Source organism: Hibiscus syriacus, unplaced genomic scaffold, assembly GCF_006381635.1.
Source record: "Hibiscus syriacus cultivar Baekdansim isolate YM2019G1 unplaced genomic scaffold, ASM638163v2 tig00111208_pilon, whole genome shotgun sequence".
Lineage (NCBI taxonomy): Eukaryota > Viridiplantae > Streptophyta > Magnoliopsida > Malvales > Malvaceae > Hibiscus > Hibiscus syriacus.
This window is the reverse complement of record NW_024063020.1, coordinates 338,878-366,666: the sequence shown is the minus strand read 5'-3', so window position 1 is coordinate 366,666 and position 27,789 is coordinate 338,878. Positions and strand designations below refer to the sequence as shown.

The 27,789-nt window shown below is 33.6% G+C and overlaps 1 protein-coding gene across 1 annotated transcript; it reads right to left on the bottom strand.

The window, feature by feature from the left end:
• Positions 1-8,028: 8,028 nt before the first annotated feature.
• LOC120155806 (21 kDa seed protein-like) lies at positions 8,029-8,943 on the bottom strand. Its single transcript, XM_039167269.1, has one exon. The coding sequence runs from the start codon at positions 8,902-8,904 to the stop codon at positions 8,239-8,241; it is 666 nt and encodes a 221-aa protein (XP_039023200.1). The 5' UTR covers positions 8,905-8,943; the 3' UTR covers positions 8,029-8,238.
• Between the last annotated feature and the right edge of the window lie 18,846 nt (positions 8,944-27,789).

The following is a 27,789-nucleotide window of genomic DNA, read 5'->3' as shown; positions in this document are numbered from 1 at the left end:
CTCATACGCGGGGTCTTGTCAAAGATTTCAGCCGTCAAAATAAATTTTATTTTTTAAAGAACCATAAATACATGATATATCAATTTAATATTATATCACAAACTAAAACTTTTTCCATCCTAAAAAATGATAAAATGGAGGGATATTATTGATTTCTTACTAAATTCCCATGTTGTGGATATTATTAACTCCTTAACTCGATAACCATTAATATAAAAAGATATTATTATAATTATTTCTAATATATAAGGAATAATTATAATATTATATAGGATCATATTGAATTTTTCATTCTAAAATTGAAACGGATTCAATCCAACTCTTAAAAGGGAATCCAACCTAAACTTAAAATTTCAAAATAAAAAAAATCAACCAAATCAAAACAAGTCGAAATATAAAATTGACGAAGCAAAACTACAAATGCTGCAAAATCAAATAAAAAAAAGTATTACTTTAACATTTTTAAATTAAATTCAATATTTTTTTTTAATTTTTTTTATATTTCTAAATTAAATTCAATATTTTTGTCATATTTATATTTCTAAAAATAAATATAAATTTATAAAAGTAAGTATAAAAAATATTGAATTTAGTCTAAAAATGTAAAAATAATAAATTTTCATAGCCGGATCGAGCTGAGGCAAAATTGGCTCCAATAAGAAAGTTCATCTGTGATGCTTCAGGTCTTAGATATTGCTGGAACAAGAGTGGTCGATTCTTGTGCATACCCTATGCTTACTAATGCAAATGCAAACACCATAAACATGAACCATCTGCTATAAACCTCCATTTTCATTATCATTTGATTGTATTTTGGAAGCCTTGAGTTATGTGTTACGTTTTATAAGCTGACCAATGAAGATGGGGCTTGATAATGGACCTAATTGATTGAATGTATATATAAGTATTGAAAATCAAATATGTAATTATACTAATTTTGTTAACTACCACCATGCAAGCAATGCCGTTGAATGTTAATTGTATGTAGCTATATTGAAACCAATTAAATAGTTAAGTTGTAACATCTCAAAATTTATGGGCTAAATTGAAATATTTTAACACTTGTGTTCTTAATCAAGAACACACAAAAGTTTAAGGATTTATAAGGTATGTTACCCGATAGTTTGGTTTGAAACCTTTCCCTCCTATTTGCAGTTTTCAACTTTGGGCATTAAAAAATAACAGATTCTGCGCATTTAGTCTCTCAACTTTCTCTCTCAACTACCCATCGTTTTAGTTTTTCTTTGATTCATCACTAGGGGTGTTCATTCGGTTAAAACGGTGGCCGACCGAATCGAATTAACCATAACCGAATTAATTAAACTTTTTTTTTCTTTAACCGTTAACCGAACCGAATTTTTTTTCGAACATATTAACCGAACCGAATAAATTTGGTTAATTCGGTTAATTTCGAATTAACCGATTTTTTTTTAAATTTTCTAATTTATATAAAAATTAAATATTTTTTAATTCAAAAAAATTTATAATTAATTTAAATAATATATAATTATAAAATAAAAATTTTAGATAAATTTTTTAATTAATTAATATTAATTTAAGTTTAAAAGTTATTGGATCTTAAATTATTAATTGGGTTTTAAATGGTTTGGGCTTAGCCCATATTTTATATAATATATATATTTTTTAATTAAAAAACAGTTTACAATTAATTTAAATAATATAATTATAAAATAAAAAATTTATATAATTTTTTAATTAATTAATATTGATTTAAGTTTAAAAGTTATTGGATCTTAAATTATTAATTGGGTTTTAAATGATTTGGGTTGAGCCCATATGTTGTATATAATATATTTAATATTTAAAATTTAATTTCGGTTAATTCGGTTAATTAACCGAATTCGAACCGAATTAACCGTTAACCGAATTCTAAAAATTTTCTTAACCGTTAACCGATCGAACTAATTCGGTATCCGAACCGAATTAACCGAACTAATTCGGTTCGGTCGGTTAACCGAATTAGTTCGGTTATTTGAACACCCCTATTCATCACTATCCGTGAGGTTGCGTATGACACCTCCAACACCATTGTGTTTGTCTCATCGATCTCATTTGTCCAGTGTCTTTGGTTCGTTGTTCTTCGCCGGCGTTAATGTTTTCAAAGGAGGAAAAGATCCGGGTTTCATTAAAAACACATCTTCGACGATCTATTAGAGAAATTGACGATTGTAAGTGTCCCCGTAGTTTAAAATAATTTTCCGCAATTTTTCATATTTTTCGACTGCCATAGCCAACCCTGCGCGCCGCCGTGCGCGAGGTCTAGACCCATTGACTTTGACCGTTGACTGTTAATCATTGACTTTGACTGTTGACTTTTTCTATTGACCATTGACCTTTTCTCGAAGACCTCTATCCAAATGCTTTTCGACGTCCTAAGCCCGTTTCCGCAATTCGTTTGGCCAGATTCTAAATCAAAAGCCCTGCTTTTTCATGTTTTAGTACTTTACAGAGTACTTTACAATATAGTTATGTTAAATAAATTCTGAAATTTAAGAACTTAATATCTGATATTATATTTTTAAGGTGGCTGCATGTCTCTATATCGTTCTCTAGTAAGTCTGAATCATCTCTGTTCAGCTCAGCTCGACTTCGCACGTTCGATTCGAGATACACGTGAGTGTTATTAATTGAATTATAGTTGATTTCGTTTAATGAAGTATTACTTCGGTTCATTTACAATAATATATATTATCATTAGGTTTTCGTTCTACACGTTCCACACCTAGTACTACTGGTCGTGGGAAGCATAAGGCTTATGCAATATTGGTTAGTTGATATAGGTGTGTCTCCTTGACCTGTTAGATATATTTAACATGTTATGTTACATGTTGTTATCTGTAAACATGTTCATGATCTGATTATTTATATTTATATATATGTGATATATCTGACTTCTGGATATTTTGACATATTTATCCGTTATTGTGAGATGTGACCTTAACTATATTTTGAGAGCTTAGGAGAAAACTAGCTCAAGCTTTAATCAAAGAGCAGCGAATGACTTTAGTGAGTTCATCGAGAGCTTATGTCTTATTGATTTGCCGTTATTTGGAGGGCCTTTTACATTGGTCGGTGGTCGTGAGCCAAATATTGCGACATATTGTATTGATAGATTTTTGGTGCCTTGTGTGTTCTTGGTGTTGTGGCCCCATCTTTTCCAGTCTTACTTACCTAAAAGTCTATCTGATGATTGCCCTATTTCCCTCAAGCAAAGCCTTTCTTCTTCAGGGCCTAAACCTTTTAAGTGGTTCTCTCCCTGGTGCGAATTTCCTAGTTTTTCTCAAGTTATAAAAGTGTGTTTCACATTGGAGAGAGGGAGGGATATTAGAAACATGCTGAAAGTTTGTAAGTCAATATTGAAAGCTTTTCTGAAGGACAACAAACCTGTCGATCGGGAATCCATAGATCAAATGAAGGAACGCATCCAGTTGTTAGATAAGGATATTTGTTCGGGTACTGCCAATATTTATGTTGTTAAAGAAGTGAACAATCTGAGAAATCAGATATAGACATGCTACAGAAAGGAAGAAAGAGATTAGCTTCAAAAATTGAGGATTGAATGGTTCAAGGAAGGTGATCGTAACCTAAAGTTTTTTCATCTCACTGCAGCCATTAGACATAGGAGGAACCAAATTAACTCAATTTGTTTAGGTGATTGTACTATGGTGGAACCAAGCTAACTGAGCACATACAATGAGTTACAAGTGTTATAAGTAAGTTACAAGTGTTTTACCTAGGTAAAATAGATGCGGATACTGAAGTTGCATATTTTTTTTGGTCTCTCATTTAGCTTCCTCGGCACCATGTCACTAGCAGAATCCTTTTGTTTCTTAACACCTTAATTTCTCACACCAAGATCCTTATCAGTTCATCTTCATAAGAGATGTCTTGACTCACTTCGATCTATTCTAAGGGTGTGACATGTGAATGATCAGAAGGGTACCTCCTAAGCATAGACATGTGGAATACATTATGACGTGTGAATCATACGCTTGGATTGGCCATCTTTCTGAGGGTGAAAAATGGTACTAAAATGTAATTTGGTGCCTAAGGCTTCATGTAGCGCTTTTCAAAATCGAGAAATAAAATGAGGGTTCCTATCAAATATGATCGAAATCAAAACTCCATACAATCTCACAATCTCACGGATTTACAACTAAGCTAGTCTTTCAAAGGTAAAGTCCATCCGAACTAGAAGAAAATGAGTTTTCTTCGACAAGTGGTCTACCACAACACACACAATGTCATGTCTATGCCTAATCATTGGTAACTCAATCACGAAGTCTATAGTCACTCTATCCCACTTCCATTGAGGTATCTGAATAGGCTAGAGTAACTCTAAAAGAATTTGATGCATGTTGTACCTTAGCTTGTTGACACGCTAAGTACCTAGAGACAAATTCAAATACTTTTCTTTTCATTCCCGACCACCGATACAACTGTCAAAGCTCTTGGTATATCTTATTACTATCTGGATGGATAGAAAACAAAATACAATGTGCCTTACAGAGAATCTTACTATGTAGTTGCTCATTAGCCGGTACACGCAGCTAACCCCTAAAGAATAACACATCCTCATCTCTAACTCAAAACCCGATGCCTCTCTTTGATAGACTCGCTCCACTCGAGCCTTGAAATGGTTGTCAGCACTTTCTAACCTTTTAACCTCACAAACTAACTCAGATTCAACTCATAGCTTAGCTAATACCTACCATCACAAGTCAAACTTACGTGCACCAATAAAGATTACAATTCTGACATCGATTTCCTACTCAAGGCATCCGTAACTACATATGCCTTTCTTGGATGGTAGTCGATCACGTAATCATATTACTTTAACAACTCGAACAACCTATGATGTCTGAAGTTCAACTCCTTTGCATGAGCAGGTACTTAAGGCTCTTGTGATCGATCAAGATGTTGCATTTCTCCCTAAAAAGTTACTGCCTCCAAATTTTTAACATGAAAACTACCACAACATGCTCAAAGTCATTTGTATAATAGTTACTTTCATATGTCTTGAGCTGATGGAACACATATGCCACAACTTTTCTATCTTGAATCAGGACACATCCTAGACCATTTAATAAGGCATCGCTAAAAACGGTGAAATCCTTACCCGACTTTGGTTGAGTCAAAAAAGGGGCCTGAGTTAAAATGACCTTCATCTGATCAAAGCTTTTCTTTTGTTTTCTTTCCTAAATGCATGGAACTCCTTTTTGAAGCAATTTGGTCATATGGGTAGCTATCATCAAGAAACCCTTAACAAACCGATGATAGTACCTATCAATACCCAGGAAACTATGCACCTCTATCATGCTCTTCTGTGATTCCCACTCAACTACTGCTTGAATCTTTTGAGGGTCAACTCTCATGCCATTTGTTGCCACGACATGACCCAAGAAGGAAACCTTTGAGAACCAAAATTCACATTTATCGAACTTGGTAAACTGTGATGTTCTCTAAGCGTTTGTAGTATAATGCGATGGTTTTGGTCATGCTCTTCCTCTGATCGCGAGTACACAAGGATGTCATCAATGAATACCACTATTAACTTGTCAAGGTATGGGTGGAAAACTCGATTCATCAAGTCCATAAATGTCATCAAGGCATTGGTGAGTATAAACGGTATTACTAGAAATTCATAGTGGTCATATTGAGTCCTAAAAGTCCTCTTCGTTATGACGGAATCCTTAACCTTCAACTGATAATATCCCAACCTCAAGTCAATTTTGGAGAACACACATGCTCCTCTAGGTTGAACAAAAAGGTCGTTGATCCTTGGGAGGGGAATCAGTTCTTTATGGTTAATTTATTCAACTGTTGATAGTGGATGCACAACCTCATCGACTCGTCCTTCTTATGGACAAACAAAATTGCTGCTTATGCTAAGTCGAATGAAACCCTTGTCTAGCAACTATTGGATTTATGAGGATGGGTAATCTCGTTTGTTCCTGCACTTTAGTTTTGCTGAATGTGATGGAAGGAGTTGATTTTAAGGTAGTATATGGTAGAAGTATGGTGAATTTCCAAATTAGTCGTGTGTTACGTTATAATCATAAAACCCCTGTAATCCAAGCTTTGGTTCGTTGCACTTTTTTTCCTCTTGTTAGTCTTAGAAAGTTTTTTAACCGAGGCACAAGCCCAAGCTGAGTTCGCAGAAAAGTAATAAAATTTATGTTTCTATTAAAAGAACGTACCTCGCTCTGGTTGAGAATTTCAATGGCATGTCAATAGTCAAATTTCCACAATCAAATTATCCAATTTCACAAAGTAATGAATAACACATATAGACTATCGCATTCACTCCGTTACATCTGCAAATTGCATTCGAACTTGCAAATTTCAAATGTCATCCAACACTTGATTAGCCACTGTTTAATGCTTCGTTAGTATATGATCATGATTAAACTCAAAGAATCAATTTTGTCTAAGAATAAAAAAATATAAAAATATTTTGTCTTAAGATTGTTAGACAAAATGTTAATCTGAGAAATAAAATAATAATAAATAAGTAAATATTATATGAATCGAATGAAGTAAAATAAATATAAAATTAAAGTTGAGAAACAAAATTTGATTACTCAGATGTAGACAAGAAATCAGATGAGTGGAGTTAGATAAAAAGAAGAGGAAGTTTTGTTGAGGCATGTATGAACAGTTTCCTTAAGATAAATTCGTCCTCTACTCGGTGCTTTGAGTAACGTTGGACGTCTGTCTCCCAAGATACATCAACAAACGATCACAACAGTAACCACAATCCAAGTGATCAATCGAACACAATCTTGTCATTCTTTACCACCAGACAGAATGTATCTGGAAGGAATTTCTAAGTGATTTCCTATTCAAGGTTGTGAATAATGTCACTAAGATTTGTGTCTTAACTAGCCTATATATAGAGGAGAGGAAATTAATAGGATTCCTTTCTGGTCTTTGATTCTAAGGTACAATTGTTGGATATGAGAATAAATAAATTTGAGGGATTAGGAGATAGTAGTTTTATGGATGTTAACATTCAAGTTGAATTGGTTCTAAGCACAACCAACTTTTTAGTGGAGTAATACAAGCAACTCATCTTAATTCTGCATCTGCAAGAAATGGCTTTTGATTATGCAAGAGCGTATATGGGTGGTAGTTTCCAGCAGGTCCAAATTTTCATCTCGAAGTAGCAGATGCCTTTGACCTTCCAAGTGCAGCTATTGCAGCCAAACTGCATGAGAGGAAGTATTAATCCATGTGATTGTGTCCTAAGGTTGAGATTTGGTGTTTTTATGATGTCTTGTGTTAGATTGGAAGGTTCATGTTATTTTTGAAGTTATTGGTCGTGTACTTCGAAGGCTTTAACCCCTTTTTCGTCCTTGTCTTAGATGGGGTTTTTGTGATATTATACTTCCCCTTTCCAATCGGTAGAATAATGCTGGTTTTCTTTTTTCTGGTAGCTTGTAGTTTGCGTTTTTAGTTTTATGGTGAGTTGTGGTTGTAGAGGGTGCAGCGGTTGTTGGCAGCTTTCTTCGGTATCGAATTGTCGCTTTTTCCTTTGAATTGAATATTGTGGTTGTTTGGGTTGTAATGCTTTGTCTCGGATGTATGTACTCTTTTCCTCCGATGGATTTTTAATGAGCCATACATTTTAGATAGGTTTTGTTCGATTATTAATAATATCATATTCCCTAGAAAAAAAACTTTAAATAAAAGAATAAATCTATTCAGTGATAACTTATTATTAATAAATGATCTATTACATGACTTATTATAAAAAACATAAATTTTATTCAATTAATTTATTATTTTCCAAGGTATTAATCGAAGACATAAGTTTTATAACATATCTCATCATAATTTTCTTATGCATTACCAAGCTCTTCTTTTAAGTTTCGATTTTTTTTTTGTTCAATTTCATCTAAATCTCAATGATTTTGTGCACCACACATGTAATCGAACTAGATGCTAAAGATAACCAAACAAGTTACCCAATTAATGAGTCTAATACTGGAATCAATGGTAGCAAGAAGTAACTACAAAGTTTTATTCAATAAGCTGAAAAGAGTACAAAGCAGGGCTCTGAGAGGAAACTCTGTAAGCATGAGCATGCTGCTGCCTCTAACAAGGCAACTTTAATGATAAGCTCTCTCAGATTTAAGCAGTGGCCCTTTATTCACTTAAAGCTAATACTACTATTACAGTAGTAATTAGTTGATGCACAAGGATGGCTTTCGATTAAGCACGAACAACTTGTCGGATCCTACTACGTGGTTGGTTTGCTTTGATAAATACCCATGGCCATGCCCATGCCCCTTCGCCTTCGGATAGAGCCAAACGCATTTGTCCATCGTTATCTTCAGCTCTCACAATTTCGTTGCAAGCAGTTGCGGATGAACCACATACCGAAGGGCAGTACTTAAATTTGTACATACGTTCCGTGCCGGTCTCCTCTATTTTAAACCAACTCTTCTTTGTGTCGCAACCAGGGTTTCCTTCCTCCCCACCTAGTTCCACAAACCTTTTTCCGGTTGAGTCGTCGCGATGTTGAACCTTCCACACCGTTGATGTTAGGCAGAGTCTGTCTCTTGGTCCAGTGAACTTCAAGTTTACGTCGGAGGACGCACGGACAACATCATCATTGGGGTCCGCATTAGAAAATATCACGGGGTTACCATAGTCCATATCGGATCGTCTCTGAACGACGATTTCCGGGCATGGTCTACCTTTCTCCCTGCCTATGGCAAGCCCTCCACCTCCAGCGCCCCATATCCCCGACACTACATAGTATGGGACACCCGTGACGACCTCTTCACCGTTAATATCCAGCACAGCATTGTTTGCAGCGTTGGCGAGGCCAAACAGGACGAAAAGGAGAAATACAGAAGCACTTGTGGTTTTCATGATTAGCTGATTGTGTGTTGAGATGTGTTGTTGGTTTAGTTTTCCATGCCAATTTATAGAAGGTGTAAGCTCCATGAACGTCCATAATTCATTTGAGGTGGTCCAATTAGTAGGACCTCCTCGTATATGTCTTGTTGAAATATTCAATATCGCATTACCCCACCCCGACAGCATTTTTGTTGTCTTGTTATTTATTGTTATTGTCTTCTTATTATCCGCACATGCATGAATGAGACATTCAAAATAATTGATTCCATAAGGTCCCATTTGTTAGCAGATATCTCTAGAACGATTTTCCACGTACGGTGTTCACGTGTTAACAAACGAACTTATCAGACTAAATACCTGACTAGCAGAACTTGCATTCAATTAATTTCTTACTAAATTCCTTAATAAAAAAAAACTCCTTAACTCGATAACCACTAATATAAAAGTGATATTATTATAATTAACCCTAAATATATGAGACAATTATAATATTGTATAGGATCACATTGAATTTTTTCATTTTAAAATTGAATCGGATTCAAACCAACTCTTAAAAGGGAATCCGACCCAAACTTGAAATTTCAAAATAAAAAAAAATCCAATCAAACCGAATCAAGTCAAAATTCATCAAATCAAATAAAATTATCGTCCTAAAAAACTATACAAAATATAGCACATGAACGTATTAAAAATGTAAACAAAACAAACTACATATAATAATATGACCATAATAATAATAAAAAAAAACCATCCTACCAGAAAAAAGTGTCGTAGCTGCCACAAGGATGGAGCTCACGACTGTAGAAGGGATTATTGACGAAGCAAAACTACAAATGCTGCAAAATTGTTTGGTAGGATGGTGCAAGAATATGTACAATCGGAAGCCCTGCAAGCCAACCACATGAAAAAGGTCTAGCTGCCTTTTTTTATTATGAGAGTTAATGAAGATGTCTTATTGATGTTTAAAAACATTGATACAATGAGAAGAATGAAGACCGAGAAAAAAAAGATTTCAAAGAATGGTTTTATAAAATTGAATATTGGTCGGAAGTTCAGGAGGTGGTGAGTTGTTCTGCATCGTTAGTTTGTGATGGAATTCCAATTCATTCATGAAATTATAATACTTTTAAGAACATTACAACCAGGTGGGTAAGATTATTGCAATTGAAAACCCAAGTTGAAACGAGAGAAGCAGAACGAGAAGCGAGAGAAGCTGAGATAGAAGCAAGAGAAACAGAGAGAGAAACAGAACGAAAAGCAGTACATCAAACAAAATATGATGAACTTCAAAAACAACTTGAAGCTATGAAGCAGATGATGCAGCAATATCAACCGCGAAATTCACTGCCCTAACGATTTTTTAGGCTAATTCTATGTTTATTCTTGTTGTTAAACTATATTACATTTTACTTAATGTTGAACTTCATTACATTTCTTTTAAATGTTGAATTACATTACTTGAATAATACAATTTGTTTTTGTTGTTAAGTATTTTTTTACTTAATTTGAGTCGTATCAAGGTTGTTATTGGATATTGTTACAGATAAGTTAAATTTGGGCAATAAAGAGTACAAATTAACATTTGTAAAACGCCATTGAAGGGCTACACATTCGCGGTGTTTTGACTCTAAAAGCCGCTATATGTCCTAACTTTTTGCAACATTTATATAAAAAATGCCGCTAAATGACCTAACATATTACGGCATTTTTTTATGTAAACACCGCGAATGTGTAGTCTTTTAGTGGCGTTTTTAAAATAAATGTTGCAAAATGTCCTAATCCATTGCAACATTTGTATAAGAAACGTCGCTAAATGTTCTAACATGTGGTGGTGTTTTTATTTACAAAAGCTCCTGCTAATGTTTGCGGCATTTGTAATAACAACATTTCTTTTGTAGTGTGAAAACTCTCAATATCCCTCATCTTTTGAGTAGGCTAAGTTTCAAATCATCTCAAACATTCAAAATAGGATTGATGATGTTATCAAATTGAAGGTTGACCCCAAATCTTTTAGCGTCCTGGGGTATGAAGTTGAACCGGTGTTCAGGCCAGGATATGTGACCACAATAGGTGCAAGCGCACATTCGTCGATTGCTGAATAGAGATTGCCTAGCTAAGGATGTCGAACCCACAAGGAACAGAGTGGATGGTATTTTATTGTTGTTATGACTAACTCTATAAAAGGAAACTAAAATAACGAGAGTTGCAATGGTTTGTTGTGAAGGCAAGTAATGTGTTGACATTAGAAGTAAGCAAAATAAAAGAATAGAAATCGATGGAAAGAAATGGAACACTCATCAGATTTATCGAACCGAGGCACACGACAAGCTAGATAAAGTATTTTGACTATAAATATACTAAGCATAACAATTGCATCTACCGAAGCTCACTACCCAAGCATCATTCCCTTCTGGGCTATGTACTAAAAGTAATGCACCCACATCCTACCCAATTTTCGTCGTGAATAAAGTGACTTCCGCCATCACGAATGCGTTCTATTGTTAACGTAGTGAGGTTACTTTCGCACTTCTCACTACTAGATTCAATAGATTTTAGAGCAAATAAAAGAAGACTTACTATATTGCAAATGATAAAATATTGAAGTTTAGCTTCCATCCAACCATAAATACAAACACTTAATAGGCAAAATAACTAAATATAAGAGTTTAAGCAAGAATCATCAAAAACAACCCATATCCCTATGTAGCTACTCGACGATGGTCATAATTAGCTCAGTCAGTTGTCTCCATAGCTACTTTCGTAGTTAGTGGTGGTTCAGACGATCCTCAGAGGTGCTCTGGGTGATAGTCTAGCTCGCCATGGCCATGGTTTAGGTTCTGACTGGAGGGGATTATCGAGACTAAGGTAAGGAAGGAGGCGGATGAAAAGCTGCACTCTAGGTATTCTTCTCTTCCTTATATAGGGCACCAATGTAATACCTAAAATTTTGGTGGTCAAAGTATAAAGTTGTAAAAGTTTAGGGACCAAAATGTAATTTTTAAGGTTATATATTTGGGCCGGGCCTATAAGTGAATAGTTAAACCCCAAGATTGACCTTTTTATGGGTACCAGAATTTTGATTCGAGACATGTATAAAAGTATATTATGCGATAAAGTTCGGTAAAATATTCGAATAACCAGATTGAATCAAAAGTTTATAAAAATTTAAAGAAAGGTAATTTGAGGTTGGAAATATTATTCTAATATTTTTAGATAGTGAAATTTAACATGGATAAATTAAGTAGAATTTCCATGTTAAAATGGAATAGTGGAAATTTTGTGACTAAATTGAAATTTTAGAAAATTAGAAAGACAAATATGGATATTAGTAAATAAAATTTTTATATTTATTTAATGTCATTAAAATGGTGATGAAGGGATGACATGTAGGTAAATATCAAGATTCGTTAATAGTAGATTTGGCTTTTGGGAATAAAATGAATTTTAAATTTATTTTAATTAAATTAAATTAAATTAAATACAAAGTGTCTATAGATATTTTTGGGGAATTTTCATGAAATTCTCTTCTTCCCCATAGTCGAGTACCCACAGCCAAGGTGTTCTTTTTCATTTTTTTAGCAATTTTATTAGGATTTTGGACTAAGTTATGAAATAGGAAAATAACCTACACAAAATTCTCTTTCATTTGGTACAAGTATTTCATTGTTTTCATGCTTAAAGTGTTGAATTTATGATTAGGATGGATGAACAATAAGTTCAATTTTGATGATTTAAAGATGGAAACTGATGTAGCAGATGTTGTAGAGTTGTTTTCAAACATATGTGATGACTAAAATCATGTAAAAATACCTATATGAATTTCGATTATCGCCAGGTACTTTTTTTTTGTTCAACAAAATTAATGTTATTCATAAGCCAAATTGTGTGCCTCGTTAAAAAATCTCTTTAATCCTATTTGGAGGAAAAGAGTACAACACAATCGGACAAAAAACAATACAACTTCAACAAAAAAAAAAACATAGAAACCACATACTTGACAGAATATAACCTTAAACTAAATCAAACAAAAGCATAATCCATCAAAGCTTCCAAACATCCAATGTCCTTACCATAACCACCAAACTTCGAAAATATCATAACTTTTAAAAACATGTATTTGCGAGACGCTCTTCGGCAGTTCACCTTTCCTACTAAACAAACTATTCAAATATATCTTCTTTGAAGAACCATCACACTTGAAGCTGCTACTTAGATCCTACCCCTTTGAGTAGTTTCTCTTGGAACATAGATGAAATGAACTCAAACAACCTTGAAACCCGAGCTAGCAAAACACAAAAAATTCAAAAACCTCCGAGGACAAAGATTGCTTGACGAAAGGCCAGATCAAACAACGTGAAAATCAGAATAAAAAAGGCCTTAAAGATTCCAATAACAACCCAGAATTCAAGATTCTCAACTGTAGCTTGGATGAATTCGGATCCGTAGTCAATGAAAATACTTCAAAATCTCACTATCGTCGACTCCCATTGATTTCTGAGAATGCAAAGCTTTCAATCAACACCCGTAAGCTTTCCAACTTAGTTATAAAGACTCCCAAACGAAGTTAAGACCCCCGCATAAGATGATTACAGTTACAGAGTTCCTGATTTTTGCAACTACGATAACCATATACCTTGCATCGCAGCATCTACGATTCCTTCAAACCCTATGATCCCTGATACTCCTGAAGATATAGAGGCTGCCGAACCGAAATCCTCAACATACAAAAGCATCAAAACATGAATTTCAACTAACAAAGCATAGTCAGACAGAAACCCCTAGTTGCCATATTCTCACGCACATGGATAAATCCAGCAAAATTTCCCAAAGATACAATAAGCGATCACCCAAAGGCTGGTAAACAATTCAGATAAAATTCACCTTTGATCAAAACGTTCAACACTTAGACTAAACACCTAGCAATAACACTACGATCTTTGAAATTAACCAAACACGAAACTATCAACACAAGATAATCTTAATATTTCAGTCAGTCCCTAACCATCCTATTGCTCGAGGACTATGAATATCTGATAGTCGTCGTTTTACTATCAAAATAATTACGGCTTCTTAAATAGAAAGCAAAATGTAGTATAGAGAAGCAGGGTCGACCACAGGGACTGTGATGTTTCTGGTTTACTAAATTTTTTCTTGATTTTAGGAGGAGATAGAATTTCAGGTAAAGTTGAAAAGATTTAATAAAATAAAATAGATAATAATAAATAAAAGGGAAAATAATAAATAATAGTAGTAAAATAAAAAGGGATTTTTTAAAAGTTGTTTTTAAAATAAAAGATAAGAATTAAATAAAAGAAATAATTACATAAATAATTTAAAGAGATTGAGATAAAGAGAAACTTATAGTGAAAGCAGACTCAGTCTCAAATTCCTCGGATCATCGAAACTGATTTTTACTTCAAGATTCATGTCGGTTAATACAAGAACAATTCCTTACAGCCGACTCGGATTATGTTATTTCAACAATAACTGATTCCGATCTCCGTTTCCACTTAGCAAACAATTTTGCTAAGTATGTTATTGGGAAGTTGAATACGTTTCAATAAGCTAATCCTTCTTCAAACGTTAACCATAACATCATCCAGACCAATGTCGAAATCGTTTTGACTTAAAAAGTAAGTTCAAAAAATAGAGAGAAAATCTGAAGTGATTGAAGTACCTTACAATTCTCATGTTTGAAATTGAGTCTTCGCTTTAGCCCTCGGCTTAAAAGAAAATTAGCTAAGCATGACCAGAGTCATTCTTAGTAATTGTTGAAAACGAAATTTAAAGAAAAATAAAGGAGTATGCGAAAATAGAGAGACAACTAGAGATAAAAAGAAGATTTAATTCTCAAATGAAAGAGATATATTTCTAGGCTCACCCTTAGAGGGTATTTATAGCCTTCAAATTCCTAAAAATAAGCTAAATATAATTCCTAAAATAATATTTTTTATCCTAATAAAAACACTTAAAACTATTTAAACTAAAATAACTAAAACAAAGATAAACTAAAATACTATTTAAAATAATACCCTAAATCCTAATTGAAATACTAAATCTATTTAAACTAAAATACAAAGATAAAATATAATGTTTAAAATATTATCCTAAACTTGAGTTTGATTCAAATCCGTGTTCCGGAAACGTGCGGCTACCTCATTCGTTCTTCTTGAAACACTGACTGGATCATCTAGAAGGTGCCGACATCATCGCCTCGTAGGATGTTTCAAACCCCAGCTTCGATTCTGAAAATAAAAAAAACTAAAAAATTCTTTCCTTTTAGTGCAATTTCCAGAATTTGACGTCCTGCACAGAAAATGAATGAAAACGAACAATTAAGCCACAAAAACCAATGATTAAGGAGTAATTTAAAAGAAAAATATTAACTAAATTAAGCACTTATCAAATTCCCCCTCACTTATTCAATGTTTGTCCTCAAGCATTCATCAATTAACATATCAAAATCATAAGTTGTCATCTTCAATTTTAACTTATTTCTCAAACTTCCAATCAAACTATGTCCATGACATTTTCCGAATTCAAGTTACAATCAAGCAAAGACACAACTAAGAAAATTTAAAGTAAGCAAGACATCCCAATTAATTGCCAACTTCAATGAAACATGACTCAATACCTCGCAATGATTCACACATATCCACTCAAAGTGTTTGGGGTAAATGAAACCGCTCAAACCGAAACTAACCAAAATATTACCATAGGCTTGGAATCCAATCAAGTCTCCACTACGAAAAATGAACATAATGCAATAATCAAGAGGTCTTTAAACAAGGTGTAGCGGGGCTTAGGTTAGGGTAGGGAAAAGTCCAAAAAGAAATGTTTAAAATACCGAAACAAGAGATCAAAATAATTAAGAACAATCCATGAATTAACATGAAGCGCAATGAAAAAAAACAAGGAAAAAGAATAGATGAAAGACAACTGAAACGGTCGATTTTTTCTTCCATTATATATATATATATATATATATTCGAACAAGGGTATGTTTTTTGCTGTTCGAAACAGTAAACAACTTGCTATTTTTTTATTCGTGGAACAAGAGTGATACAAGATCTAAAGTCTCGATAAGGGTGTGAAAAGAGAGGAAAAATAAAAAGAAAGGCTTTCGAGTTTAATTATGAGGTGTAAAACAAAGAAAGGGAAATAGACTCAAATTTGGTTCACTAGTGGATATATAAACAGGTAGGCTTTTTGGGAAAAGTGGGTTTATCCTAGGTGCCCCTATCACATTAAAACATTATGTTTAACATGTAGTCTCGATATGCATTGTGATTACAAGTTCTAGAACATCCTAATTAGTCTGGCGCACACAAGTCAAACAATGAGCAAGGAAGAAAATGTATGATCGTTAGGCTCAAATCTCACAAGAGAAGTTTATGTGCATTGAGTCAAGTTCATCTCTATCGACAAAAGCATGAAATATCAATACTAAACAAAAATTCACTAGCTATATCAATCACTAATCATGCAAATTAAATTCGATCAAAACATGATCACAATCCAAAAGGAAGCAAGAGTATAAAGTGAAATTTAAGACTAGCAACCAGTAATCCCAACATATCAACATCAGAACAACTCAATTTCAAACAATTAAACAAGTCAAGGAAAATTACGACGATATGATTATCCTCTCCCCCTCACTTATTCCGTTTTTTCCTAAAACGTATATTAAATTGAAAAACAAAGAGAGTGAAAAGGAATACTCCCCAATTTAGTGGCGACTACGGCCTCCAAGGTTGAGCGGCTGCGAAGCTTGACTGGCGAAGATGTAAGGTTTAGATGGCAATTAAAAGAAACAAAGAAAGGGACAGTAAGGGGCGTGCGACTGGAATGAAGAAAGAAGATTATTGGGTTATGGGGGGTTTTCACGTAGGGTGGAAAAGAAGAATAAAAGAGTTTGATTTTTAGTCAAACTAGAAATGTGGAATGAAAAAGTGTTGGGATTGGTTTAGAATTGTAAAGGTTGGGATAGTGATAGATAAGGTGGGGCCCATAATGAATAATTTTGAAACAAAAGTTGTTTTAAACTTGTAATTTTCGGCAGAGGAGGGAATAAAAATATTTTTAGTTATGCTAACGTGCGCCTCTTGGGGGTTGGGTTTTGCTAACGTGCTCCTCTTTATACTTCCAGACGTGAACATTGTTCTTTCTGTTAAAAATTCAATCAAAGTTCGGATTTGTTCAGAGAAAAATAAAATAAAATAAAATAAATTAAAATAAAATCAATTTAATGAAAATAAAGTTCATTGAAAATAAAATAAAAATAAAAATGTAATAAAATAAAACAAAAATATATCAGAAAGGGTTGCCTCCCATCAATCGCTTTTGTTTAACGTCGTTAGCTCGACGACCTAATTTTTCAATGTGTGGGTTCCTTTAAACTGATTTCTTCGATTAGACCAACCATATCATTTTCATAATACTACTTCAATCTTTGACCTTTAACTTTAAATAGAACTCATGAGTTATTTTCAACTTCAACAACACCGTGAAGAAATACTTGAGTCACTGTAAACGGTCCGAGCCATTTTGATTTGAGCTTTCCTTCAAAAAGTTTAAATTTGGAGTTAAATAATAAAACCTTTTGACCGACAGAAAAAGTTTTAAAAGAAATTCTACTATCGTGAAATTCTTTTGTTTTTTCTTTAAATATCCGAGAATTATCATAGGCATTTCTTTGAATTTCCTCAAGTTCTTGAATGTGTAATTTCCAAGCTTCACCAATTGCATCCATGCTCATATTATATTGTTTAACGACCCAATAAGCTCGATGTTCTAATTCAACCGGTAAATGGCACGGTTTACTGAAAACAAGCCTATATGGTGATATCCCAATGTGACCTTTATAAGCGGTTCAATATGCCCAAAATGCATCGGTTAATTTTAAACTCCAATCTTTTCAGTCCGATTTAACAATTTTCTCAAGAATCGTTTAATTTCCCGATTTGATACTTCTGTCTATCTATTTGTTTGTGGATGGTAAGCGGTAGCAATTCTTTGAGTTACTCCAAATTTCTTCATTAGCGACTCGATCACTCGGTTTATGAAATGTGTTCTTCTGCCGCTTATTATAGCTCGTGGCGTGCCAAACCTGGAAAAAATATTTTTTTAAAAAATGAACTGTAATTTTAGCATCATTATTCCGAGTGGCACTGAGGTTGTTTTTACCATAAGTTTTCTTTATCTAAATTTATATTATTTATTTATTTAATCTTTATCTCATTTTATTTCTTTAAATAATTTAAAAACATTTTATCTTTATCTTATAATTATTATTTATTTATTTTATTATTTTATCCTTATCTTCCATTTTAAACGATTTATATTTAATTATTTATTTAATTATTTTATTCTTATCTTTTTTATCTTTATCTGAAATTCTAACTTCATCTAAATAAAAAAGTCCACTAAATCAGAAACACCAGAGTCCTTGTGGATCGACCTTTCTTCTCTATTCTACTATCACTTTTTATTTATTAAGAAGTCGGAATTATTTTAATAGCAAAACGACAGTTATCAACCGCAATTCCAGCCGATGAAATGATATGGCCTAGAATCAACCCCTTATCAACCATAAAATGACATTTTTCGTAATTTAAAACGAGGTTTTATTCTAGGCATCATTCCAATACGTTAGTTAAATTTGAAAGGCATTCATCGAAAGAGTTACCATATACCGTGAAATCGTCCATAAATACCTCAATGCCTTTCTCAACTCAATCCAAAAAAATACTCAGCATGCATCGTTGAAAGGTAGCCGACACATTTCATAACCCAAAAGGCATTCACCAAAGGGCATTCAGGCATGTAAAAGTTATCCTTTATTGATATTCGGGCACCATTGGATTTGGAAGAAACCTAAAAATCCATCAAGAGAACAATACTGAGTTTTACCGGTTAAACGTTCGATCATTTGATCTATAAATAGAAGAGGAAAATGATTTTTCGAGTTAAAGAGTTTAACTTTCTATGCCCGATGCAGACTTGTCATCCATTCTGAACTATAGTCGAAACAAACTCACCTTCCAAGTTCTTAAATGTCGTGACTCCAATTTTCTTTAGAATTATTATCTGAAATTGGGTAAATTATATCACCATCAATGAGCTTTTGAATTTCTTTTTCATTACTTCCATCGTTCGTGGATTTAATTGTTGTTGTACTTTTCACTTTATCTTAGCTTCTTCTTCAATATTGATTTTATGCATACACGTGGAGGGCAAAAGACCTTTTATAGTGGTGATCGTCAACCCTATAGCTTCCTTGTGCATGTGCAAAACTGCTACAAGGGCATCCTGTTGAAAACATTTTGATATTTCGATATAACAAATTAAGATAAATGAATTTTAAGATTTTCCAAAAGATTTTCCAAGTATATTTGATATCAAATGTCATTTTTAATCCTTACTCAAGTATAAAATTAAGTTTTAAACTTAAAATAATTTCAAAATAATTTTACAAAATATTTCGAACCATTTCAAAGCCAAAAATTCCAGATTGCTAAGAGGGAACCGATTCCCCACCAAGGGGGTACCGATTCCCCCCTGTTTAACGGTTGAAATATTTGAATTTTACACTTAGGGAACCGATTCCCCATGAGGGGGTACCGATTCCCCCCACGCTCCAAGCTGTTTTATTAATTGATTTCACACTAAAACGACTCTATTGACTCCACTAATCATCCCCAATGTTCAAAATCATTTGAAGGTGTATTTAAACAAGCTTAGAAGCCATTGATAAAAAACAAGAAACAACAATCAAGAGAGAATCAAAGAGAAAGCATCAAACCTCAAGTTTGAGCATTTCAAGCCTATTTTTCATTCAATATTCATTTTGCTTTCAAGAACACTACTTTTACTCAATTGTATTCATTTTTGAGTGTTCTTTTCTTTGTAATAGAATTGTGCAACCAATCTACCTTGTGAAGATTTCCTTGTAAGTTTGCAAATTTGTAATCTTCTCTTTGAGAAAGAGTGTTCTCAAGAATTGGGGTATATTCTTGAGGGAGTTGTAAGGTTATCTCTTTGGCCTCAAAAGAAAGAACAAATTAGTGAATTTGTTGGAAAATCCTTAGCGTGTATATCTAAGGTAGTGGACGTAGACTTTGATTGAGAAAGTCGAACCACTCTAAATTGTTGTGCAATTACTTTCAATTTTCTACAAAAGCTTCCACCAAAATTTTAATTGCCAATTCACCCCCTCTTGGTCGATTACGTCGATCGATTAACTTAACAATTGGAATCAGAGCCTAACTCATTTGAAGGTTTAATCACCTCTTGAGTCAATTCGGGAAGAATTACATCGATAATCAAAGTCATCAATGGCCTCCACTTCAAACGTCGACTCCGGTCTCGATTCGATGCTCGTCAATAAGCCTTCTTTCTTCAATGGAGCTAACTATGCCTATTGGAAGAATAGGATGATGTATTTCATTCAAGCCAGTGACATGGGAGCATGGAATGTTGTTGAAGACGGATATATCAAGCCTCTCACTCATACAAGATTGTGGAGTGAACGAGAGATAAGAATGTTCCATCTCAACTCCAAAGCCATCCATATCATATTTTGTGCTCTTGGACCAGATGAATATGGAAGAGTTTCATCTTGTACAACCGCCAAAGAAATATGGGATAAACTACAAGTCACTCATGAAGGCACCAACGAGGTAAAAGAATCTAAAATTAGTCTTCTAACACATAGCTATGAAAATTTCAGGATGAAACCAAATGAAGATATGAAAGCTATGAAGGATAGAATCTCAACGATTGTCAATGGTCTCAAATCATATGGAGAGATCATTCCAAACGAAAAGCTTGTGAGGAAGTTAGTTTACTTACTTCCAAAATCATGGCAATCCAAGAAGACTGCAATCATTGAGGCTAAGAACCTAAAGTCCTTAACTCTTGAAGAGCTAATCGGTTCCCTCCTCACTCATGAAATGATGCTTGAAGATGAGGTGGACCTCGATAAGATTGACGAGACACCAAAGGAGAAGGAGATGAAGAAAAACATTGGAGTTGCTCTCAAATCCACAAAAGATGAGAGTGATTCGGATGAAGATGACGAGGAAATGTCATTGTTTGCCAAACGGTTCAGAAAAATGATGAGACCTTACCGAGGAAGAAAATTCAAACGAAATGAAGGCCTCAAAAATGAACCAAAAGAGAAGGACCCTATCATTTGCTATGAATACAAAAAACTGGGGCATGTTAAATATGATTGCCCACAATTGAAAAGAAAGGGTTAATCAAAGAATAAGCACAAGGCTCATGTGGCTACATGGAGCGATGAAGAGGGTTCCGATGAAGAGGAACAAGAAGTAGCAAACTTTTCCTTGATGGCATTCGGGGAAGATTCTAAGGTAACCTCTAACTCATCTGAATTTGATGATTTATCTTATGATGATCTATTAGAGGAATATAATGGGTTGGCTTCGGATTATGAGAAATTGTTTTTAAAATATAAAAATGATGTTTTAAAATTGAAAAATGAAAATAAACTCATATCCAAAACCAACAACGATCTTGAAAGTAAAATCAAAGATTTGCAATCAAACTAGAAGAGTTTGAAAAGAAAAATTTGGATTTGCAAAATTTACTTTCAAAGGTCAATGATGATCATCAAAAGAAAATTGATGATCTTAAAACCTTTTTTGATAAAGTTGGAACAAAATGTTTTGAAAATGGAGAAAATTCAAAATCTAACTTTGTTAGAAAAAGTTTTAAAAACTACAATCATAGAGGTCCCCGAAGAACCTCTAATGGAAAAATCGTTAGAAGTATATGGGTTCCTAAAGAGCTCATTACTACTAAAGATAAGGATATCCTACACAAATGGATACCTAAGGAGACTAGGATTTTGGAAACTAATGAATATGGACCCAAAAAAATTTTGGTACCAAAAATTAGAAATTAATCTATGTTTGTAGGAAAAGGAGCATTGCTACAAGGCACGGGAAACAAATTCAAATTCATGGTACCTTGATAGTGGATGCTCGAGACACATGACTGGAGACAAAAGTCAGTTCATAGAGCTTAATGCCAAAAATGGAGGAGAAGTGACTTTTGGTGATAATTCAAAAGGTTATATCGAATGTATAGGTACAATAGGTAATACCTCTTCCATACAAATTAGAAATGTTTTATATGTGATTGGATTAAAGAATAATCTTTTGAGCATTAGTCAATTTTGTGATAAGGGATTCAATGTCATGTTTGAAACTAATGGTTGTAAAGTCATTGACATTGCATCTAATCGGATTATGCTTGTTGGTCATAGAATAGGAAACATTTACATGGTGCATTTAGACTCTATAGATATGACTAATTTATGCCTAGTTGCTAAGGATGAGCATGATAGTTGGTTATGGCATAGGAGACTAGGTCATGCTAGTATGAGTGTTTTGCAATGGTTAATTCAAGGAGATTTGGTTCGAGGACTGCCTAAACTAAAACTTGATAATGATAAAATTTGTGATGCTTGTGCTAAAGGAAAACAAAAGCGAGTTTCTTTTAAATCCATTAATGATGTATCAACTAGTAGAGTATTGCAATTGACCCATTTAGATCTTTTTGGGCCATCTAGAACTACTAGCTTGGGTGGAAAACAATATACATTTGTCTTGGTAGATGACTATTCTAGATAAACTTGGGTTCTATTCTTAAGTACTAAAGATGAAGCATTATAAAAATTCATCACGTTTTCAAAAGTAATCCAAAACGAAAAAGGTTACTCTATAACTAGTGTTAGGAGTGATCATAGAACTGAATTTGAAAATCTTGGATTTACTGAATTTTGTAATTCTAATGGTATTAGTCATAATTTTTCAGCATCTAGAACCCCTAAACAAAATGGAGTTATTGAAAGGAAAAATCAAACTTTAGAAGAAATGGCTAGAACCATGCTTTGTGAAAACAATTTACCAAAATATTTTTGGGCGGAAGCCACAAATACTGCTTGTTATGTTATTAATCGAGTAATGATTAGGCCTATTTTTGAAGAAAACTCCATATGAACTTTTTAAAAATAAAAAGCCTAACATTAGCTATTTTAATACTTTTGGATGTAAATGTATTTTAAACAACGGTAAGGACAATCTTGGCAAATTTGATGCTAAAAGTGATGAAGGAATTTTTCTGGGTTAGTCCTTAAGTTCTAAAGCTTATCGAGTATTTAATAAAAGAACTTTAGTTGTAGAAGAGTCTATACATGTTGTTTTCGTTGATAATCTCCTTCCAAGGAAGGATTCTTGCTTGAATGATGATGTAGGTATTATAAATACAAATGACGTTAGACATGACGTTGGAGAACCATCATCAAAGGAAGAAACGAAAGATGAGGAAACTCATGATCCTCTCGAGAATCCAACCATTGAAGAAAGGGAAGTATCTTACCCAAGAGAGTACAACTATGTCAAGGATGGTGAAATCATAGGTGATCCATCCAAAGGGGTAATAACTCGATCTTCTCTTAGAAATATTTGTAATTATGTCGCATTTATCTCATGCATAGAGCCTAAGAATATTAAAGAAGCATTAAATGATGAACATTGGATTATGACTATGCAAGAAGAGTTAAATCAATTTGATAGAAGTAAAGTATGGACATTAGTTGAAAGGCCTAGTAATAAATCTACTGTAGGTACTAGATGGGTATTTAGGAATAAGCTTGATGAGAGTGGTAATATAGTGAGAAACAAGGCTAGACTTGTTTCTCAAGGGTATACTCAAGAAGAGGGCATAGACTATGATGAAACATATGCTCCCGTAGCTAGGATGGAATCAATTAGAATGTTATTAGCATTTGCATGTTTTCATGAATTTAAATTATATCAAATAGATGTTAAAAGTGCATTTTTAAATGATTTTATTAAAGAAGAAGTGTATATGGAACAACCTCCAGGTTTTGAAGATTCAAAATTTCCGGATCATGTTCTTAAATTGACAAAAGCACTTTATGGTTTAAAATAAGCTCCTAGAGCTTGGTATGAAAGATTGTCAAACATTTTAATTGAAAAAGGTTTTTCAAAAGGGAAGGTTGAAACTACATTGTTTTTAAAGCATAAAGGTAAAGATTTATTAGTAGTTCAAATTTATGTTGATGATATAATATTTGGTTCTACTAATGATGTTCTTTGCCAAGAATTTTCTAAGCTAATGCAAAGCGAATTTGAGATGAGCATGATGGGGGAGCTCTTATTTTTCTTGGGACTCCAAATCAAGCAAAGAAAAGATAGCATCTTCATCAATCAAGCTAAATACGTCAAAGATATGCTCAAAAAGTTTGGACTGGAAAATGGGAAACCTCATGACACTCCAATGAGCTCTTCTACAAAGCTTGACTTGGATGAAGGAGGTAAATGTGTGGATGTTAAATTATATAGGTCAATGATTGGTTCTTTGCTCTATCTAACTGCAAGTAGACCAGAAATTATGTTTAGTGTTTGCTTATGTGATAGATTTCAATCATGCCCTAAGGAATCACATTTACTAGCTGTTAAGAGAATCTTTAGATACCTTAAAGACACTCCTAGTTTAGGACTTTGGTATCCTAGAGACTCTAGCTTTAGCTTGCATGCCTTTTCTGATGCGAATTATAGAAGATGCAAATTAGATAGGAAAAGCACTTCCGGTACTTGCCAATTCCTTGGAAATATGCTGATTTCATGGTTTTCAAAGAAACAAAATTGTGTTGCATTATATACCACTGAAGTCGAATACATTTCAACTGGTAGTTGTTGTGCACAAGTTTTATGGATGAAACAACAACTTTTTGATTATGGAATTGAAGTAGGTACCATTCCTATCAAGTGTGACAATACTAGTGCTATTTGTCTCACTAAAAATCCCATCCAACACTCTAGAACTAAGCACATTGAAATAAGACATCACTTCATTAGAGACCATGTCACTAAGGAAGATGTAGTTCTATAATTTGTTGATACTTTGCATCAATTAGCGGATATCTTTACAAAGCCTTTAGACAAGGAACGCTTTTGGACACTTAGGAGAGAATTAGGTTTAACTAACCTATCTTCACTTAATGCTTAAAATAATTTTAGCACTTTTAAGAATAAATGAAAAATGCATATAATAGTAATTTTTGATTGCATTCATTACTTTTAGTTAGGGGGAGTTTATGATTCTTGGTGAAAATTAACTTTATGTTCAAATAATTTTTAATGATAAATTTGATTGGTTGAACATGATTAATTTTCAATATATGAGTTGCCAATACCACTAGAGAAAATTAATTTAGCATTTTGAGTGTTTAAAATCAGATTTTATCAGTTTTGGTGCAGAGGGAATCGATACCCCCTTGAAGGGGAACCGATTCCCCCTTTGAAGGGGAACTGATTTCCCCCTTGAAGGGGAACCGATTTCCCCCTGTAGGGGAATCGATACCCCCCTGGGGTTCTGTTTTTTAACACGGGCAAAATACCCATTAATATTAAACCCTCTCTTCTTCTCTCTTCATGCCGTTCTCCTCTATACTCTCTCCCTATCTCCATATTTCATCAAAACAATGTTTTTAATCGGAATTCTCTTCAAATATCATCTCCTAAACCTGTTGGAATCATAAAAAACGTGCAAACTTCATCTAATCTCACTCAAATCCGAAATTCTTCAAGGTTATTCTTTCCATTATGATTATCTTAAATCATGTCTCATAAACGTTCTAGAGCTTCCTCTAGTCATTCTAGCCAACCTCCAAACTCACCTCCAAATCCTCCACCCATCCAACAAATTCCTAATCTTAATCCCGATGATCCAAACATGACCATTCGCAATTCTTGTTTTAATGAACCCGGTCGAAAACAAAATCTCTACTTTAGGTTTTATCAATACTTTGAGTCCTACAAAATCCGGGAAGAACGAATCCCATCTCTTCAAGCCATGTTAGACATAAATTTTCGTCATCTTCCTACTCTTCAAGAGTGGAAATTTGACAAACTCTTCGAGCTTGAACCAATTGTCTACCATCAACTTGTTCGTATCTTATACTCTAATGACGTTTGTATTAAAAACTGAGAGAAGACCTTAACCATAGGGATCTGATCCTATCTTCTAGGACGATTCCTTCATCTTGACTCGGAATACATTGCCACCGCATTAGGATTAGATAATGACGGGTTAGATAATGAAAAACTAATGGTAGGATCTAAGTATAAACGAAGGGATAGTGCGAGTGTTTTAGATCTTCACGAACATTTTCTTCACCTTATGATCTCTTGGTGGTTTCGACCATCCGCAGGTCGTTACTCTACTCTTCGAGCCTTAGATTTATTTTGGCTACATTGTGTCCAAAATAATCTCAAAATCAACCTTCCACAGATTATCTTTTCTGAACTTGTCGAAACCGTAAATCTTGTTCCCAATAAAAAATTATGTTCTTCTTTAGTTTACGGTTGTATTCTTAGTAATCTGTTTAAGAAGGCTGGTCTTAGAGTTGGTCTTGATGCTTTTTTTCCCTTAAAAACCAAATCAATCTATTCTCTTTAACTAAATCGGGATGGAAGATTAATGAAGAAACTGGTCTTTGGGTTCGTACAGGTGAACAACCTCCGGAAGAAGACAACTCCGACGATGAGTCGGAGCAGCGTGAGGAACAAGTATAACAAGAAGATCAAGTGCCTCCATACTTTCGATCATTTATGGAGAACATTGATTTAAGGCTTGCATCCATCGATTCAAATCTGACCGCTACCACTGAAATAATGAATCATCGTTTCGATTCATTGGACGAAATGGTCGATGAACTTTCACGTGATGTGACCAATATTTGGACACATTTATCTCCTCCTTATGCACCAATGGACGATTAGGCCTTGTTTCTTTCTTAGCTTTCTTAAAACTTATTGTTTGAAACATTTTGGATACTTTTGGATTGTTTTTATTTTAATTGTTAGATGTTTGAATTTGGATTATGGATGTTTGAACTTATATATATTTGGTTTGGTTCAATTTATTCATTATTGCATCATTTACATCATGTTAGATATATGACCAATTTTTCCATGTCACATTGTTTATGAATATTGATTATGAAACTAATGGCTAACGTTTCTCTTGATTGTGATCTTAGCAGCTTAAGCTATATATATTTATCATCAATTGGCTAAATGATTTTAAAACCTTGTTTAAAATCTTTTAAAAGTCTTTTTGATTTAACAAAAAGGGGGAGAAATGTTAAAGTATTTTAAAGGGGAGAAGTGTTAGAGTAAGGGGGAGTAATTTCAAAACTAGATTTCAAAATCTTAAAATTACTAAAGTGTTTTGTTATATAAAAAAAGGGGGATATTGTTGAAAATATTTTGATATTTCAATATAACAAATTAAGATAAATGAATTTTAAGATTTTCCAAAAGATTTTCTAAGTATATTCGATATAATTATTCGAATATCAAAATATTACTCCAAATCTTTCAAATGTCATTTTTAATCCTTACTCAAGTGTAAAATTAAGTTTTAAACTTAAAATAATTTCAAAATAATTTTACAAAATATTTCAAACCATTTCAAAGCCAAAAATTCTAGATTGCTCAGAGGGAACCGATTCCGTACCGATTCCCCCTGAATGGTTTGGCTCTGAGAAAAATAGAATGCTCGAAGAGAACCAATTCCCCCTGTTTAACGGTCGAAATATTTGAATTTTACACTTAGGGAACCGATTCCCCATGAGGGGGTACCGATTCCCCCCATGCTCCAAGCTGTTTTATTAATTGATTTCACACTAAAATGACTCTATTGACTCCACCAATCATCCCCAACGTTTAGAATCATTTGAAGGTGTATTTAAACAAGCTTAGAAGCCATTGATCAACAACAAGAAACAACAATCAACAAGAATCAAGAGAGAATCAAAGAGAAAGCATCAAACCT

Coding starts and splice junctions, on each gene's coding strand:
- LOC120155806 (XM_039167269.1), bottom strand. CDS start 8,904: ATGAAAACCACAAGTGCTTCTGTATTTCTCCTTTTCGTCCTGTTTGGC.